At 53.7% G+C, this 15,255-nt stretch overlaps 1 protein-coding gene across 1 annotated transcript; it reads right to left on the reverse strand.

Moving 5' to 3' along the window:
- Positions 1–376: 376 nt before the first annotated feature.
- Positions 377–13,771, reverse strand: LOC103907872 (platelet-derived growth factor subunit B). The gene is made up of 7 exons (XM_009290112.2): positions 13,672–13,771; positions 8,952–9,101; positions 5,434–5,517; positions 4,735–4,940; positions 2,872–3,013; positions 2,294–2,465; positions 377–1,059 (listed from the first exon to the last, which is right to left on the reverse strand). Exons 1-6 carry the CDS (start codon positions 13,769–13,771, stop codon positions 2,329–2,331), a joined length of 819 nt encoding a protein of 272 aa, XP_009288387.1. The 3' UTR covers positions 377–1,059; positions 2,294–2,328.
- Positions 13,772–15,255: the final 1,484 nt, after the last annotated feature.

Here is a 15,255-nt window from a genome sequence, read left to right on the forward strand (position 1 = left end):
CTGCCCAACGAAGCCGAGGCATGCACGTGGCTCTGAGCTTCCTGCCACCGGGGAATGAAATCCATTTAAGAACATATATATATATATATTTATATATGTATGTATAAATACACATACACACACACACGCACGCACACGTATATATATATATATATACACACACATATACACGCGCACACATACAGAGCAAATTTTAAAAATAATCTGAGTCCGAGCCTGGAAAGTTGAATTCTCCACCAGCATGTGCAAAGATGGCTCCCCTTGGCAGGGGCCGGGGGCGTGGAGACGATTCTGCCGCTGTCTGCTCCTTCCCCAGGATCCAAACACCTTTCAGTCAGCACCAGGAGCAGGAGGGGAGAGGGAGGGGGGGAATGCATTTGGCTTCTTTGTTTTGTTTGTGGGTTTTTTTTTGTTCTGTTCCCCGAGATGTTGTATATCTTAGTGGTTTTGGTTTTTCTTTTTTAAAATAAAATATACACACGCACATTAAAAATATATATCTGTCCAGTTAGGGCGATAAAAGTCCTTAGTGCATTTTCCACCGTCGGTCGCTGCTCGCAATCTGAGATATGCCTGTTTTCAAAACGTAGGTCCAGTGCAAGTGTTGATCTCAGCCAGGCCCCCCAGCCTCACCAGAAACATGAGGGGAAGGGAGAATATTCCCCTTCCGCCCTCTGTCCATTTGTTTTTCTCCTCCTCTCGGAAGAAATTGGACCCACTTTCCTTTTCACATTTTCCATCCTATCCTCTGGAGCAGGGAAGGCATTGTCCTGTCCTCATCGCATGTTGTGGCTGTCAGGGTTCATGGTTTTATTTGTACTTTGTTCTTTTCTCATATATATATATATAGGTCATGTTTGTCCTTTTTTTGTGTGTGTAAAACTTTAAAATTATGCTAATAAATGAAAGAAGGGAGAGGCTTTGGTGGGAGAAGGTCCACTGATGGAAAGGGAAGCACCAATTGCCGTCTGAATCAGACGTCGAGGCAGATGGACAAAGAGGAAAAGTTATCACTCCAAGGACCCCATGGGGGCAATACAGCAAATATATTAAATAAACCTGGAAGTGAAACAAAAACAGACACAGCATTAGAATATGTAACCCTCTGCCCCTGCAACTCCCCTCCTCTCCCATTTTCTCCTCTGGAAATGTTTGTGTCGAAGTGCCAGATCAGAAGCCCAGGAGGGCTTTTGGCCTTCTCTATTTTTTGCCCTGGACAGCTTGAGCCAGAGCTGAGATTTGCATGGGTTTGCATCATTTCTACCCTGGGAACCTCGGGCTGGCCAGGAGGATCCAGGGATAATCAGAGCCCTCATAGTGCTAAGCGTGGGAATACCAATCCCAAGACACCGCCTGGCGCCCATCGTCCCCATCTCCTGAAACACCACGTGATGGAAGCCCTTCGTCCTCCTCTCCCGAGGCGAGGGGAAGTGAATGTGAAGTGAGCGGCCCAGGCTCGTTCAAGGGGCCGCGGCAGAGCTGGAACTGCTGAGTCACAGGCCAGGGCTTTCCCTGTTAGGCAGTGCCGCCTCTCTCTAAATTCAGGCCCCCAGGTCTGCGCCCTGGCTATTCTTTCTTTTCTGCACCTTTCCCTCCCTCATGAGGAACCAGGGCTTATCTCCTTTCCCTTGTACCAGTGAAATTCTTCTGATGATGAGGGAATTACTCCTGTTTACACAAGTCAGAGAGAGAAGAATCAGACCCTGGGCTGACAAAGTCCAGATCTCTTGCCAGAGATTCCTGTTCTCCTTTCCCCTGGTATGACCTTTCTTATGCACACAGGCTTCCCGCTAGGAGAGAGATGAACCAAAAGTGTTGCTCTCTTCAGTCTTTCTGCCAACTCAACTAATGAAATAAAAGGAAAAGGGATCCCCAGAGCAACATTAATTCTCTGCTTGCAATGGAGAATCAATAAAGAAAGGAGAACAAGAGTTGCTCCACAGAAGAGATGAATTACATGGACCCCGAGGGGATTTAGGTGTAGAGAGAAGTCGGGCTCACTCTCTGCCTGTAAGGGAGGCAGAGAAAGGGGAGGGCAGGGCCCGAGAGCGAGCATGGTTGCACCATTATCCTTCCACCTCTGCAAAGAGCCATAAAGCCATAAATAGGATGCACGCATTGGGTCCCAGCCTAGTCCTTCCCCCTCCTTCAACCCCGGTTTTATCACACCCAGGCCCTGCAGTAGCCCCACGCTGAATGAGCGGCGGGTGCTGTGGGAAGTGTCCGAGGTGCTCGGGCAGAAGCATGTCCTGGGAGAGCATTTCTCTCGACTGGAAAAGCAGGTTGCTGTTACCTGCCTTGTGCTCGCTCTCTCCCCTGCCAGCACTTCTATGCTATGAGGATTTCTTTCAGCACTTTCTTATCGTTGACATGCTTGTACTTCTTATGTTTCCTCTTCTGCGCCGGTGGCCGGCGTACTCGCTGCCTCTGTGAGACAGCGGCTGTGGTGAACGACGATGACAAGCCTGCCAAAACAGAGGGGAGAGTGTCTGTACAGCGAGGGGCAGCTGGGTCATGTTGAAATATGTTTCCCCACACACTATCAACAAAGAGGTCTGCAACAGGAGGGCCACAAGGCCTCCTTCTTCTGTTCTTCTGTCCCTCTTCCTCTGTTCTCCACAGTCTCTGCTATCTCCCTTTCCCCACGATGCCCTTCCCCTCACCTCTCACCTTCCCCTCCTTCACTTCCCTTAGTTCCAGCCCCTTGCTGGCAGGCAGACATCCTGGGAAAGGTCCCTCAGCTGGTATAAACCAGCAAAGGCCCATGGGATTCACTGGAGCTAAGCAGATTGAAACCAGCGGAGGGCTCTTTCCTCTCCCCAGTCTCTCTTCTCACGCCTCCCTCTGCTCTACTAATGACAAGATCCTTACGTCTCTGTTCACGTGGCCCTGGCCGGCTGTTCCTGGGGGGCTGACGGGTCACCGCTTCACACCGACACTGCACATGGTCCTCCAAAGGCACAACGACTTTTTTGAATTTTGGCTTCCTCTGGACAAATTCGATCTTGTTCACCTATTTGGAAGAGGGAGGCAAGCAAAAGATGAATACAGCTGTAGCTCCCACTCTGTAAAAATAATCAGTGTCGGTATGCTTCAGTACTGGCTTTCTTCCTAAAGGGTCAGAAGGCAGTTTATAGAGCACGGTTCAAATTCGGGGGTGGTGCGTATGGGAGCTAATTCTGCACACACCAGCAGAGCAGACCTAGACCAGGCAAGTTTGTATGTGACTGGTTGTTTCCCCCGTTCCTAACTATTGCCGCTGCTTAAGCAGGATGACTGGTTGATCACAGACAGAGACATGGGACGTGCAGAACACGCTAGCCTGTTTCTGACAGCTGTGATGGCAGAGACCTGGGTGCCACCAGAATTAATTCCCACAGGATCCTACAGGAAGGGCAAAAGGAGAAAAACTCTGACCCGATGCAAGCAAACACAGCTTCACCAGCTCTGCTGAGGCCTGTCTGAATTTGTCTCAAGCTCTTTAATAACTCTCAGGGCAGAAGCCCTCAGCTCTGTGTTTCACGGGAAAGGCGGTACTCTGGAAATTCCCTCGGACTCTCCACCAGTGCTGACTCAGAGGGAAGACTCACTGTTCCACATCCCACCACAGGGCACGAGCTTTCTAGGGGGTCCTCCCACTCCAGGAGCGGCTGGGCCTGACCCCACTCAGCTTATCTAACAAGACCGCGGTCCCTGAAGTGCTCCGCAAGCTATAAATACTTGCTCTGCCGCGTGTCTGGGATTGAATTCCTCTAAACCCACTGCCCCCAGCAGCATCCCTCAGCCAGCGCTGAAGCAGCCAGGCTGTTTATCTTTCCTTGAAAGCCCACTCCACACGCTTCAGACCACACGCTGCTTGCTAGACAAACACTTCCAGCCAAACAATAGAGAGACCTCTGTCCTCAAAGAAACCATTTCCAGGTCACTTTTTCAGGCTGGCTTTTGACCTCTCACTTGTTTTTTCCACAAAAACAACTCCTGCTCCCCCCCCATTTTTCCCTCATTCCGGCTGGCTTTTCTGAGAAAGGAATTTCCTGATGAAAAGGGCTGTGTGAATACAACCTCTCCCAGCCAACCTCTGCCGCCTGCCTGGGGGAGTCTCTTATGGCTCAGGCGGAGGATTAGTATGGGATGAGTATTATTTTTAAACAAGCTGTCTGGGAGGAAGCTGTGAGGAGATCACTGTTAGCTGTGAGGAGGGCAGGATCAGAGCAAGAGGTTAGCCGTCAGGTGTCTGCTTGCTGCTGGAGCGGGTCAGGAGGTAACCATGGGGCTGAGAAAGAGGAGAAACTGTGTCTTGGGAAGAAGCTGCAGGAGCAGCAGGGGGGATGGAGACTGACACTGCAAGCCCTCCTCTTTTTGCATCAAAACCAGTTCCCGCAATGAAACTGTCCTGTTTCTTCTGCTCTAACACAGCAGACAAGGCCACCTCGAGCCCCAGAAATAGCCACGGCGTGGAGCTGCAGCTGGGGACAGTGCCCTGTAGCTCTGCTATGGTGACAGTCCCCAGCTGCTGGACAGCACCAGCCCTCCCAGCAGCTGGCACGGATGTCACCCCACGCCAGGGGCTGCAGCGCTGCATGGCTAATGCAGAAGATGTGACTGCAGAGGGGGTGCGAGGAAACAGTCAGCTGTGTGAGCCTTGTACCTGAGACCTGCTGTGGTTTTGGTTTTGGAGGGTAGGGATGGAGGTGGGCTGTGGGAGGAGGGAGCAGTGGGAGGCGTCTCCCTTACCTGGACGTGCCGGACGCGAATCTGCGTGGGGCGACACTGCACGTTGCGGTTGTTGCAACACCCGGAGCAGCGCTGCACCTCCACGCAGGGCGGCCACACCACAAAGTTGGCATTGGTGCTGTCCACCATATTGCGGGAGATTTCAAAGACCACCGCCCGCGTCTTGCACTCTGCGAGGACAGCTGGCTCTGCTGCTGCCAGAGCATCTACAGAGGGCCAAGAGAAGAAGGGGGGATGAAATGGGCTTTGCAGCTGTTACCAACCCGCTGCAGCCACCTCTACCAGAAGAGAAAGACCCCACACGGTTCTCACGCACACGCACGTGTTCTTTCTCCTTCTCCCACCCCTCCAGCTCCCTCCCTGGACAGAGTCGTGCCCTGTGGAGGAGGCCCCAGTAAAATGATGCTTCTCACTGCAGCAGCAGTCCTAGGCGGAAGATGACACTTCTTTAGAGCAAATCAGCACCAGCGGGATTTAAAGCAGAGCAGCTTGCAGAGCTCCAGACTCCCTCTCCTGCCGTCCTGGGGTGTAACACCCAGCTCCTATGTGAGGCCCAGACCCTCCTTCTCATCTGTCTACACATCCATGTGCACTATAAGCTCTACCCCCACACGTGTATCTCAGACATGCATCTGCACCCACCCATAGCTGCTCAGGTGAGTGCCCCAACAATCACAAGCTGCAACACCCCCGACTCACCTAGGCTTCGTCGCTCTCGAGACAGGGCCATGGGGTTTTGACCAGTCTGAGTTGTATTCAGGTCCAGGCTCGAGCTATCCTCCTCTGCAAAGGGAAAGACATGACCTAATAGCACCAGGTAGAGGCAGGAGAAGACGGCAGGCACTTGTGCTCTGCTCACCAAGCAAAGTGCAGAGATGTGGGATAAGCCATGGCCCCAGTACGTCACACTAGGTGTAAATCCACCAGCAAGGTCATGGCTGTGCTGGGGCACGGAGACTCTAGGTTTGCTCTTTGCTCAGGCTAGGCAGTTCAAAGCAACAAGCCTATTGTTAAAGAGGGGTCCCAGCCAGGTCTGGGAGAGGAAAACTCCAGCTCAAGAAGGACAAGGCCTACAGCAGGGCTTTCTGGTATCAGAGAGGAGTAGCAGAGGGATCCAGACCAGCTGGCTGAGACCAGGATACGGCAAGGAGGATCAAAGACCAGATGGGACCAGCAGAAAGTTTGGTATATAACACTGTGGTGCCTTGCTGGGATGGCTTGGGACTGAGAGAGTCAGGGTGTGAGGAGGCAGGTGAAGGGGATGATGGGTGGGAGGTGGGGTGCCTGCTTTCTCTCTCCCAACCCCCCCCAGCCACTCTAGGTTAGAGTCAGTTTTAAGACCGAAGAACAGAAAAATAAAGTTAAAATCACTTTTGCCCTATACTACTCTAAGGTAAGCTGCAGAATCTGGAGGTAGTTCAGTCAGCGATGGGAGAGGAAGGCAGATAGCATTCAGGCCAGCCCTGAGCAGTTCCCTCCCACCCCACTGCTTTTTCCCATAGGAAGCGCTGAATAGAGAAATGCCCATAATCCCCATGGAGCACTCCAACACGCAGCCCCTCCTGAGCTCCGGACAATGGCCGCGCTCAGAGATAGCTCCCACCCAGCCACAGCTCTTTCCTTCTCTGACCTGCTTTAGCAGCTGAAGGAAGCTGAATGGACGTCAGCATCAAGGGAGCAATTTTCTTAAAGGGAATTTGGGGCCAGTGGAAGATCTCTGTTTATCAGATGTGCGGTGGAGCAGACTTCCCATACCTATCATGTCCCGTCCCTCTTCCTCAGTCCTGCCCTAGTGCAGCCCTCTTATAAGGGGGAGCAGGGACTTTGCTCTCCACTCAGCTCTGAAGCAATTGCTGAAGGATTTGGGATGGGTGCACCGAGGCTGTATTCACAAGGCAGGAATGGTGCCTGAGCAGTCAACATCTACCCGTGAGGTGGACAGACAGACACCCTGTAAAGCAGCTGGAGAGGCGTGATCAATTCTAGGACACCATTCATCTCGCTCTGAGGCAGACACCCAAAATGAGATTTGGTGGATCACGCTCTAGAAGGGCATGTAGGTTTCCGGGGGGCTACAAAGGGTGTCTGGATGACTGGCTTAGATGGTCATGCCTGCTTTGCGGGCAGCTGCAGTTAAGGTCTACAGTAGCATCTAAGGTCAGGAGAGCAGTATCTCAGCTCATCTGTGTCCTGGAGCTGCCTAATCCTGGCTCCCTGTGCAGTCAGTGGAGGGCAGCAGCTGTGACACATACATGGCAGCACAGGGAATAGCCCCAGCTGCTTTGGGATTATTTTGCTAATACACTTATTTGCTAATACACTAATTCCACACAGGGCAAGCAAATGGTGATGCCCCTCGGTCACTACCTGGGAGCAGATGAGAGCCACAGGGTGCAACAAAGAGACAGCTTCACAGCACCATTTTCTGTTTCCCTGACCAGCCTTTCCCATCTGGGACCTGAAGTGAAACCAGTGACCCAAAGCTCTGCAGCCTTCTCCTATACCCCTGGGCTTTTCAAGCCAACAAGAGAAGCCCATTTTATTTCTTGATCGTGAGGGCAGTTAGTAACTGCGATAGAGATGTATCTGTTCCTTAGACACCGGGACATGACAGACTGCACGCATCTTCTCAGCCGCTCCTTCCCCACCCCTCCATCCTGCACCGTCTGGCATTTTATCAAATGAGGGTGGGGGCTGCCTTTTGTGCAGAGGTTGAGTTGATGAGAGAGAGGGGGAAAAAAAAATAGCAACAACTGTTGACTTGAAACAAATCTATTGAAAACTGGGTCCCTCCCTCCCCTAGGTTGTCCTACACCCTCTGGCAGCCCTGAAGATGGTTGGGGTGGGGGGACCAGCCTGGGACAATCCAGCACAGCTAATTTTTGAAGTTGCCCCGGCTCGTGGATGAGGAGGAGGGAACTGGTGAGGGCAGGGAGCAGGGATGGCGGTGGTGGGGAGCCTCGTCGCCTCTTTCTAAGGCAAACAATAGCTGAACGCAGCTGGTGCCCTCCCCCTCGCAACAAATCTATTGAAAACTGGGTCCCTCCCTCCCCTAGGTTGTCCTACACCCTGGGTCAGCCCTGAAGATGGTTGGGGTGGGGGGACCAGCCTGGGACAATCCAGCACAGCTAATTTTGGAAGTTGCCCCATTGTGTGGCTCGTGGATGAGGAGGAGGGAACTGGTGAGGGCAGGGAGCAGCCGTGGCGGTGGTGGGGAGCCTCGTCGCCTCTTTCTAAGGCAAACAATAGCTGAACGCAGCTGGTGCCCTCCCCCTCGCTTTCCCCCCCCTGCCCCTCCAGGGCCGTTTTGAAAGGCAGCGGGAATGCTTTTGAGACTGCGCCAGTGGTTGGACTGGCATAGGAAACAAAAGCAGGAAATTCTGTTCCCCCGTAGATAGTGTCTCGGCAAGGATTACAAAGCTCCAAACAGACAAAACACGAGAGAGAAGGCGAGCTGGGGGGGCCGGGGGACGACGGGCGGGAGCAGGGTTAGAATAGAAAGGAATTTGCTCAGAAGAGACCGTTTATAAATAAATTCCTGGGCCAGCCCAGCCGCCGTGGCGCGTGCTCCAATTCCCACACGTGCCGACCCCTCCACGCTTCGCCACTCCTGCCGCTCGCTGCACTCAGCCCTGGCCAAGTGACCCTGAGGCACTGCAGCCCCCAGAGCTCTTGTCTACAGGCAGGAGGTGAAGCAATGCTACCCTGACTTAGCCCCTGTCCTGTGTCTCACCCACAGACGTGCTCTGCCACTCTCATCCTAAGAGCCTCTGGGAGCCCGTGGCCTTTTGTGGATGCTAAACCTGAGAACCCACTCAGCCCTTTCCTGCTTTATCACCCTATTTCCACCTCCCATTTCTCCACCTCCTAAACTGATCCTTGGCCAAATCAAGCCCTGCTGCCTGTGCATCCCCCAGGGCGAAAAGTGCTGACCTCAGTTCCTTGCACTCACCTTGCCCATCTCCTATCATTTTTGGAAGCCAGTGTCCCTCGATAGACCAGGCAGTTAGGAGATATAAAAAGGCATCTAGTTGCCTAACTCCCACAGGTTTCAGGGGGGCTAGGTGTGTAAATAGCCAGGTCTTGGCTCCTGAACGGTTCCTATATTTATAGCGAGGTCTGTTGACAGTGTGCCTGCTGGAAAACAGAATATCCCCTCCCTCCCCCACAAAGAGTTAAGAAAAAGTAGAGGAGTGTTTGGTGAAGAGGAGATTTACCTACGGAGTCTATCCGCAGGGCACGCTGGAGGTCGCTGATGGAGCGCACTGAGCTGCCACCCAAAATCTCATAAATGTCTTCGGGTATGGGGTCCCCCTGCCAGATGACAAAAAGAAAAGAAGGGGAGAAACAAGCGTTAGAGAGGTGATCTGCAAATAGACTGCATCACAGAGCAGGAGTGGGGGGAATCGAAGGAGCACGGAGGAGGCACAACAGAACCAGTGACACGCAAAGACATGATGGCATGAGCTTAAAACCTGAGCAAAAGCGAGAGAGCCCCTCTTGCTGCCTCTCACAAAGCAGTCAGGAGACTGAAAAAGCCAAAAAAATGCCCGGGCTGCGCAGCAGAGCCCCGAACGCTATGCAAGCAGCCAGCAAGCCTTCCTTCTCCGGTGCTGTATGACTTCTCCAGGTGGCCTCTCATTCCTGCCGCCTGCAGTAAAGGCGTTTTAACAGACTTCCCTTACGCTATCAGATAAAACCTTCCCAATATTTCCCTCTGTTATGAAACTCCCTCATGGGCTTTGTCAGATATCGTGTGTATGTGCGTGTGCGTGCGCGTGTGTTTTCAAACCACAGCGGCCCAATAATATACAACATTTGCATACTGTTTAAAAAAAAAAAAAAAGGTGGGGGTTGGAGAGGAAGATTGACCTTCGCAGCTGAGGCTGCTCCAGCATAAGCCCGTGGTGAAACCACAAACGCTGCAGGGAGGACATGAAAGGCTGTTCGAGGCAGTGGGCTGAGGAGCTGATTTGGATGAAGAAACACATGGGAGTTTGGATGTCATTGCATGCCAGTGCCAAAAAACCTTAAGTAAGCACGTTTATAGACATCAGACGATGGGCCAAATTCAGGGTTTGTGTGGGCAGGTGCAATGCCATCAATCTCTTGGGAATTTTACTCTGGCACCAGGCTTGAATGGGCCTCAGTGACAGCACTTAACAAGACTACAAAGGAGCGGTGTGGGAAAGCAAGCACTGATTAAAACATACTTCCGAAAGACTAGAAAAAGGGACAGAGGAAAGTACTAGCCAAAGTGTTTGCTTAGCTCCTAGCTCTCTTCATTCAGGGCTACTCATGCGGAAAAGCTGCTCTTTCGGCCAGATGCTGGATGCCGTCTGAGCCACAGCCCTACACATGCCCCTGTAACTGAGAGGAGAACTTGGCTTATGTGCTTGTGAAACGCAGGGATTTTCGTGTGGGTTTTTATGGGCAGTTGGTGGCATGTGTGTGGTCCTTCCAGTGTACAGCTATTCCTTCCCTGCCTGCGTTCAGTGCAGAACATTTCCCTTCCACTTGGAGTCGAGGAAAAACGCCATGCGGGTGGTTAAACGTTGGCTTTTAAACCTTGAGGGCTTTAGCCCAAACCTGCAAGCCACTTTTGCATGGCTGCTTGAGCCTGGCACCCTTCCACATGTGCCTGCCCCTTGGCCACCCTCCCTTCGCCTCTGCTAACAGGGCAACAGGAGTGCTCCCTCCTCAGCCCTGCTAGCCCATCCTCTAATACTATAACTTAAATTAGGATGCAGTGGCTTGTAGGCTGCTGCAGCCCAAGTCACGGGGCAGAAACCTCCTGGGATAGCTGCAGAGCAGACAAAACTAGCATCTTAAACCTCCGCAGCCAGATCCACCAGAGAGCTCGAGTCAGATGGAGCCTCTCTGCCCCGCTCCGTCCCTGTCACCGTCACATCTCACCACAGATCTGGCTGTCCGCCTGCAGCGAAAAGCAGATTTTGCATCCCCAGGCATTACTTCCTCAGTCTCTAAGGGAGAGGGAAGCGGCATCAGTGATGAATGCACAGCGAGAGAGAGACTTGTATAATTCAGGGATCACTGAATAGCTGCGAAATGAAGATGCCTTCTGACAACTCCTGCTGTGTGAGGAAGAGTGGGACCAACAGCCCAGTGCTGGAGAGGCTCTGCAGCACTTCCCTGCTTTGCGCCACACACGTTTACTGGAAAAGGGATCATTTGCAATTCCCAGTACTTGCAGCCAGAGCTCAGCACTGGGCAGTGAAATTGCAGGCTTTTTAATGTTTGCACCTGTCAGCCAAATGCATTTGTGTATGAATGCTGCTGTGCACGGATGCCCCTGGTCCTTCCTGACACTTAATATACGTAGGAAATGGAACTTTATTTTAAACTCCGGCACTCGCTGGGGGAGAGTGTGGGCAGGTGTTACGAGACTCGGTGACTTTGGAGGCGAGCTGGGAGGTGTCACCTTTCTAACTGAGCAGGGGGAACAGATATGAATCAGGGATTGCAAATGCAGGCCCTCAGGAGCCAGATTGCTGGGGACTGCCTGTAGGAATAAGCTCCACTCCCTGCTCACAGCAGCAGTTTTAGGTGCCAATTTTTTCTTGTTGCAGATACTATCAGCATGGCCACGGCGTATCACCAGCCCACACGGCTCATAATCCTGTCCTCCTCCACGGAGTTTGTGGGGCAGCTCTGCCAGTGACAACCACAAGCCTGTGAAGCTCCTTACTTTCCTCTAGCGCCGCAGAACCGTGTCCGAGGCTCACCGAAGAGCAGCTACGCAGACCTGCGCTGCACAGCTTGTCCTTGCTCCCTTTGGGGTCTGTGATTGGGAACAGCCATGCCTCTGGCCCCCCATCCCAGCCCTACGTCTGGGAGGCTCTGAGATTGGGGCACTGCACACACCCAGGCTTGGGGCACTTGGTGGGGATGGGACACAGGGAAACAGAGGTCCATCGGCCACCTCCACCTGATCCCACGGGGTCAGAAGGTGGAGGAGCATTGCAGGAGGTGGGATCCCCAACAGACCAGCCCAAGCAGCTGGTGCTTTTCCTGCTTAGCAGCTCCTCTGGAGTTATTTGTCTAACACAGGTTAACAATCTCCTTTTTTAACTGTGCGGCAGATCAAAAAAGACTTTTGTCTCAATGGACTCCTTGGCTGGCTGTCAAGTGCCCCAAGGCCTGGCTTCGTATTCCTGCGAGGCCCTGAATTCCTAGAAGAAAGTAAGTTTGTTCTTCCCTCCCTCCCTCTGCCCCCAGTGCCTGGCTCCCCCCTGAACCGCAGGGGCACCCCCCACTCTGCCAGTCCCCTGGCAGGGACGTCCCCTCCCCTTCTCCCGGCTGCTGGTGCTGTGGCTCACAGCACACCTGACACAAGGCAGCAGAGCACCTGGGCAGGGGCACTGCCTGCCTCGCAGCCGCTCTGCGCTGCGGCTGTGACGCCGGGGCCTCTCAGCGCGTCAGCTTTGCCTCCCTCCTCCCAGACGTCAGCAGCACTGTTTGGCCACTGCAAACCGATGCACGTGCAGCAATGCCCTGCAAACAGGACATTCCCCCATCCCCGCTCTCCACACGCGCTCTCCCAAAATCAGCCTCCTCCCTAACCCCACCACCCCCTGCCTCTGGAGCTTTCTGCCAACATATGCTTTTAAGCACAAGGGATGCTGAAAGGTCCCCTTGCGATCAGCTGCTGCCGAGATGGCGCAGGGAATATGCAGGGCTGTGCTCCAGTCCTCCCTCCGGCTATTCACAGGCAAGGGTTTCAGAGTCTTGCCCGAAGGTGTGTCTCTCTTGGTAGCGCAGCAGATACAGAGGAGGAGGGAGCAAAGATTGTGCAACTGGCAGGGAAGGCAGACCCTCAGGGCTCAAACAAACCAGCCAAAGATACTCCCAAGGTGACTACTCCTCCAGTCCTCTTCTTTGAGGTGGTGTGTCTACACACCCACATGTGACTATACATGGACAGAAGGGTAGCAGCAGCACCAGCCCAGGGCAGGGAAGCACCCAGCTATCTGCTCCTCTGCCCAGGAGAGAAGGACTTTCCCGAGAACCTCCACATTGACTGCAGCAGGGCATCTTGGCAGCAGGGTCTCGACTGATCAGCCAGGCAAAAAAACCCAAACAAACAACATTTTTTAATTCCCTCTGAAGCTGACGTGAGGACCCCGAGGGGAGACTCCACCACACTCCCTGGCAGAGAGCAAGACCGGCAGCACCTGCCACCAGCCCGCTGAACCCCAGAGGCTCTTGCTCCCCTGGCACAAGACTTCCACCCTTCCAGCACCACTCCTGGCTACAGGCGGACCCTGACATCCGCCTGCGGGAGGACCACGTTTCCCTCTCCCCACAGCAGGCACAACCTAAAAGAATCAAATTTAACGTTTGATCTAGCCCACGTTCCTAAAATACAGCCAGACCTACCCACCCTTTTCCCATTTCAAGGGGGACTCCACTGCTCCACCCTGCTCCTCCACGCTCCCCCCACACCTCCCCTGCGAGGGCTGGAGGCATTTCCACCCCCAGGGCCGGTTGTGTACCAGCAGCACTGGAAACAGCGCAGGAACCACTGTCATTCTCTCCTGCTGCTGCGCATCAGCTGATGGTGAGAGGGAGGCAGGGACGACTCGCCTGGCTTCTTCCACGAGCTCACCCCAGACATGTCATCCACCTCTGCTTCCACTGCTTTGTCCTTGTCACAGCCTCATGCTAGGAAGACTCGGGAAGAGCCCCAGAGCCTTGCACCAGGAAGATGCAATGGGGACCTGGGCCGAGGTTATAAGCAAGCGCCCAGCCGCACCCCATTCCTCAGGAATTCCAGAAAGCCCTGCCAGTGGGGCTTCACCCCAGCACAACCACGCCAGGCTCAGCCCATCTCTGTAAATGTTGCAAGGCAACTATTACAGCCCGCGGGGCAAATGCAAATCGGTTTAGCATCCTCGCTTCCCAACTGGCAAATACCTTCCCGCTGAGGCTCGTACTCCCTCCTGGAAGAGCTCCAGGGCCCCTCCAGCTCCAGATGGGTGTGACAGAAGAGGGAGAGGGACTTAGGAGGCTCCATGTCCCGGCTCAGGCCTCTGTTGATCAGAGGGAGCTACTGTTCCCCGTGCACTTTCTCCAGCAGGGCTGGGGAGGAGGTGCAAGCCCCATTCAGAGAATGACTATGGTTCAGCAGCCTGGTAGGAGTCATGTTGTATGCGCCTGGTGCAGAGGTGCAACACCTGCCCTCAAAGTAGATGTGGGGACTGGCTGCAGGCAGAAGCGTCTACCCAAGCAGAAACCTTCTTGGTTTCTCATATTCTCATAAAATGATGAATGTCATGATTCCTCCCAAGAAACCTAGACCCAGAATTCCCAAGATCTAACCCTACTAGGGTGTCATAGAGCTGTGCAGTCTTTTAATGTGATTACAGCACAGAATAACACCCCCCTGCGATCAGACACTTCCATCTTCATCCTTCCCCAGCACCAACCATAGCTGATGTTTCACGTTGCATGGGAGAAAGAGATCTGAGCCACCCACAGAGGAAATACCATCCTCTGCCCAAAACAACCATAACCACTGGGCAGCCCACAGCTCTAACTGCTTCCCTTTGTGGCTCGGGCAAGGGCAAAATGGGCCCATAAGAAGGTGATGCGATGCTTTGCACGCAACCCCTTCCCTGCCACCCACAAGAGGAGCTGCCTAAAAAGGAGGAAGGAAGAGAAAGAAATGATGCAAAGGGAGGAAAGTTTTGGTGGAAGGATATTTCCTGCCCCTGACAACCCCCAAGCTGCAGACACAACTCATGGGTAGAGTCATTTTGGATAGAGCTGAACTGGAAACCGAGCGCTGTGGGTAAATGTTAGGGGCTTTCTGACCCCCTCAATCTGCACGTGATCAGATGATGAAACATGGCCGCAGAGGTCAAAGGATTTGGGGGCCAGGGGCTCCTCTTCCTCAATCATGGCTCAGCGGTAAAAGAGGCTTTGATTTCCGTGTGGGGATACCAGAGGGCTGGTGTATGTTCTATGTTCAAATCTACCACCTGGCCCCCACCCTGGCTTGCTCCTGAGCAGAGCGTGCAGGAAGGCTGCAGGAGAAGATGCTTGTGTGACCATGCAAGCACAGCAGAGACATTCATCTCCTGCCTCTTCCCACGGCCCCAGCTAGACACACACCTTACTGAATAACCGTGCCACCTCCGTGTCGGTGTCTCTAGCCACGCTGTCCCCTTCCTTGCCCCTTTCAAAGCCCCCCCCCTTTCTCCATCGGCCCCTTGGCAATGCCAGGTTGGGTTTCATGCTGTGCATTATTCTGGAGGTGGCAACCAGGCCTCGGTCCCTGCCTCACACACGCCTCCACAATGCCAAAATAACCCGAGGGGGTGAGAGGCTCGGCGGAACCACCGGCTGGCACCGCGCCCCGGGGTGACAGCCGCTGGGCCAGGGTAGGAGGCTGTGGGCTCCCTGGGGCTCCCCAGCAGCACCCCTGCTCCTGCATCAACCAGGGACCGCTTCAGCCTGGTCTCCCCTTCCCCTCCAGCCTGGCACTGCCTCCAGCCT

The sequence above is a fragment of the Aptenodytes forsteri genome, unplaced genomic scaffold, assembly GCF_000699145.1.
Source record: "Aptenodytes forsteri isolate BGI_AS27 unplaced genomic scaffold, ASM69914v1 Scaffold284, whole genome shotgun sequence".
In the NCBI taxonomy this organism is placed as follows: domain Eukaryota; kingdom Metazoa; phylum Chordata; class Aves; order Sphenisciformes; family Spheniscidae; genus Aptenodytes; species Aptenodytes forsteri.

Bases quoted from the DNA above. Each gene is read 5' to 3' on its own strand.
- LOC103907872 (XM_009290112.2), bottom strand. From the start codon at position 13,771: ATGGAGCCTCCTAAGTCCCTCTCCCTCTTCTGTCACACCCATCTGGAG. The intron at 5,518-8,951 runs GTAAATCTCCTC...TTCCCTTTGCAG, and splicing joins CCTGCGGATAGACTCCGTAG to AGGAGGATAGCTCGAGCCTG. The intron at 2,466-2,871 runs GTAAGGATCTTG...CTGTTTTGGCAG, and splicing joins AGGGCCACGTGAACAGAGAC to GCTTGTCATCGTCGTTCACC.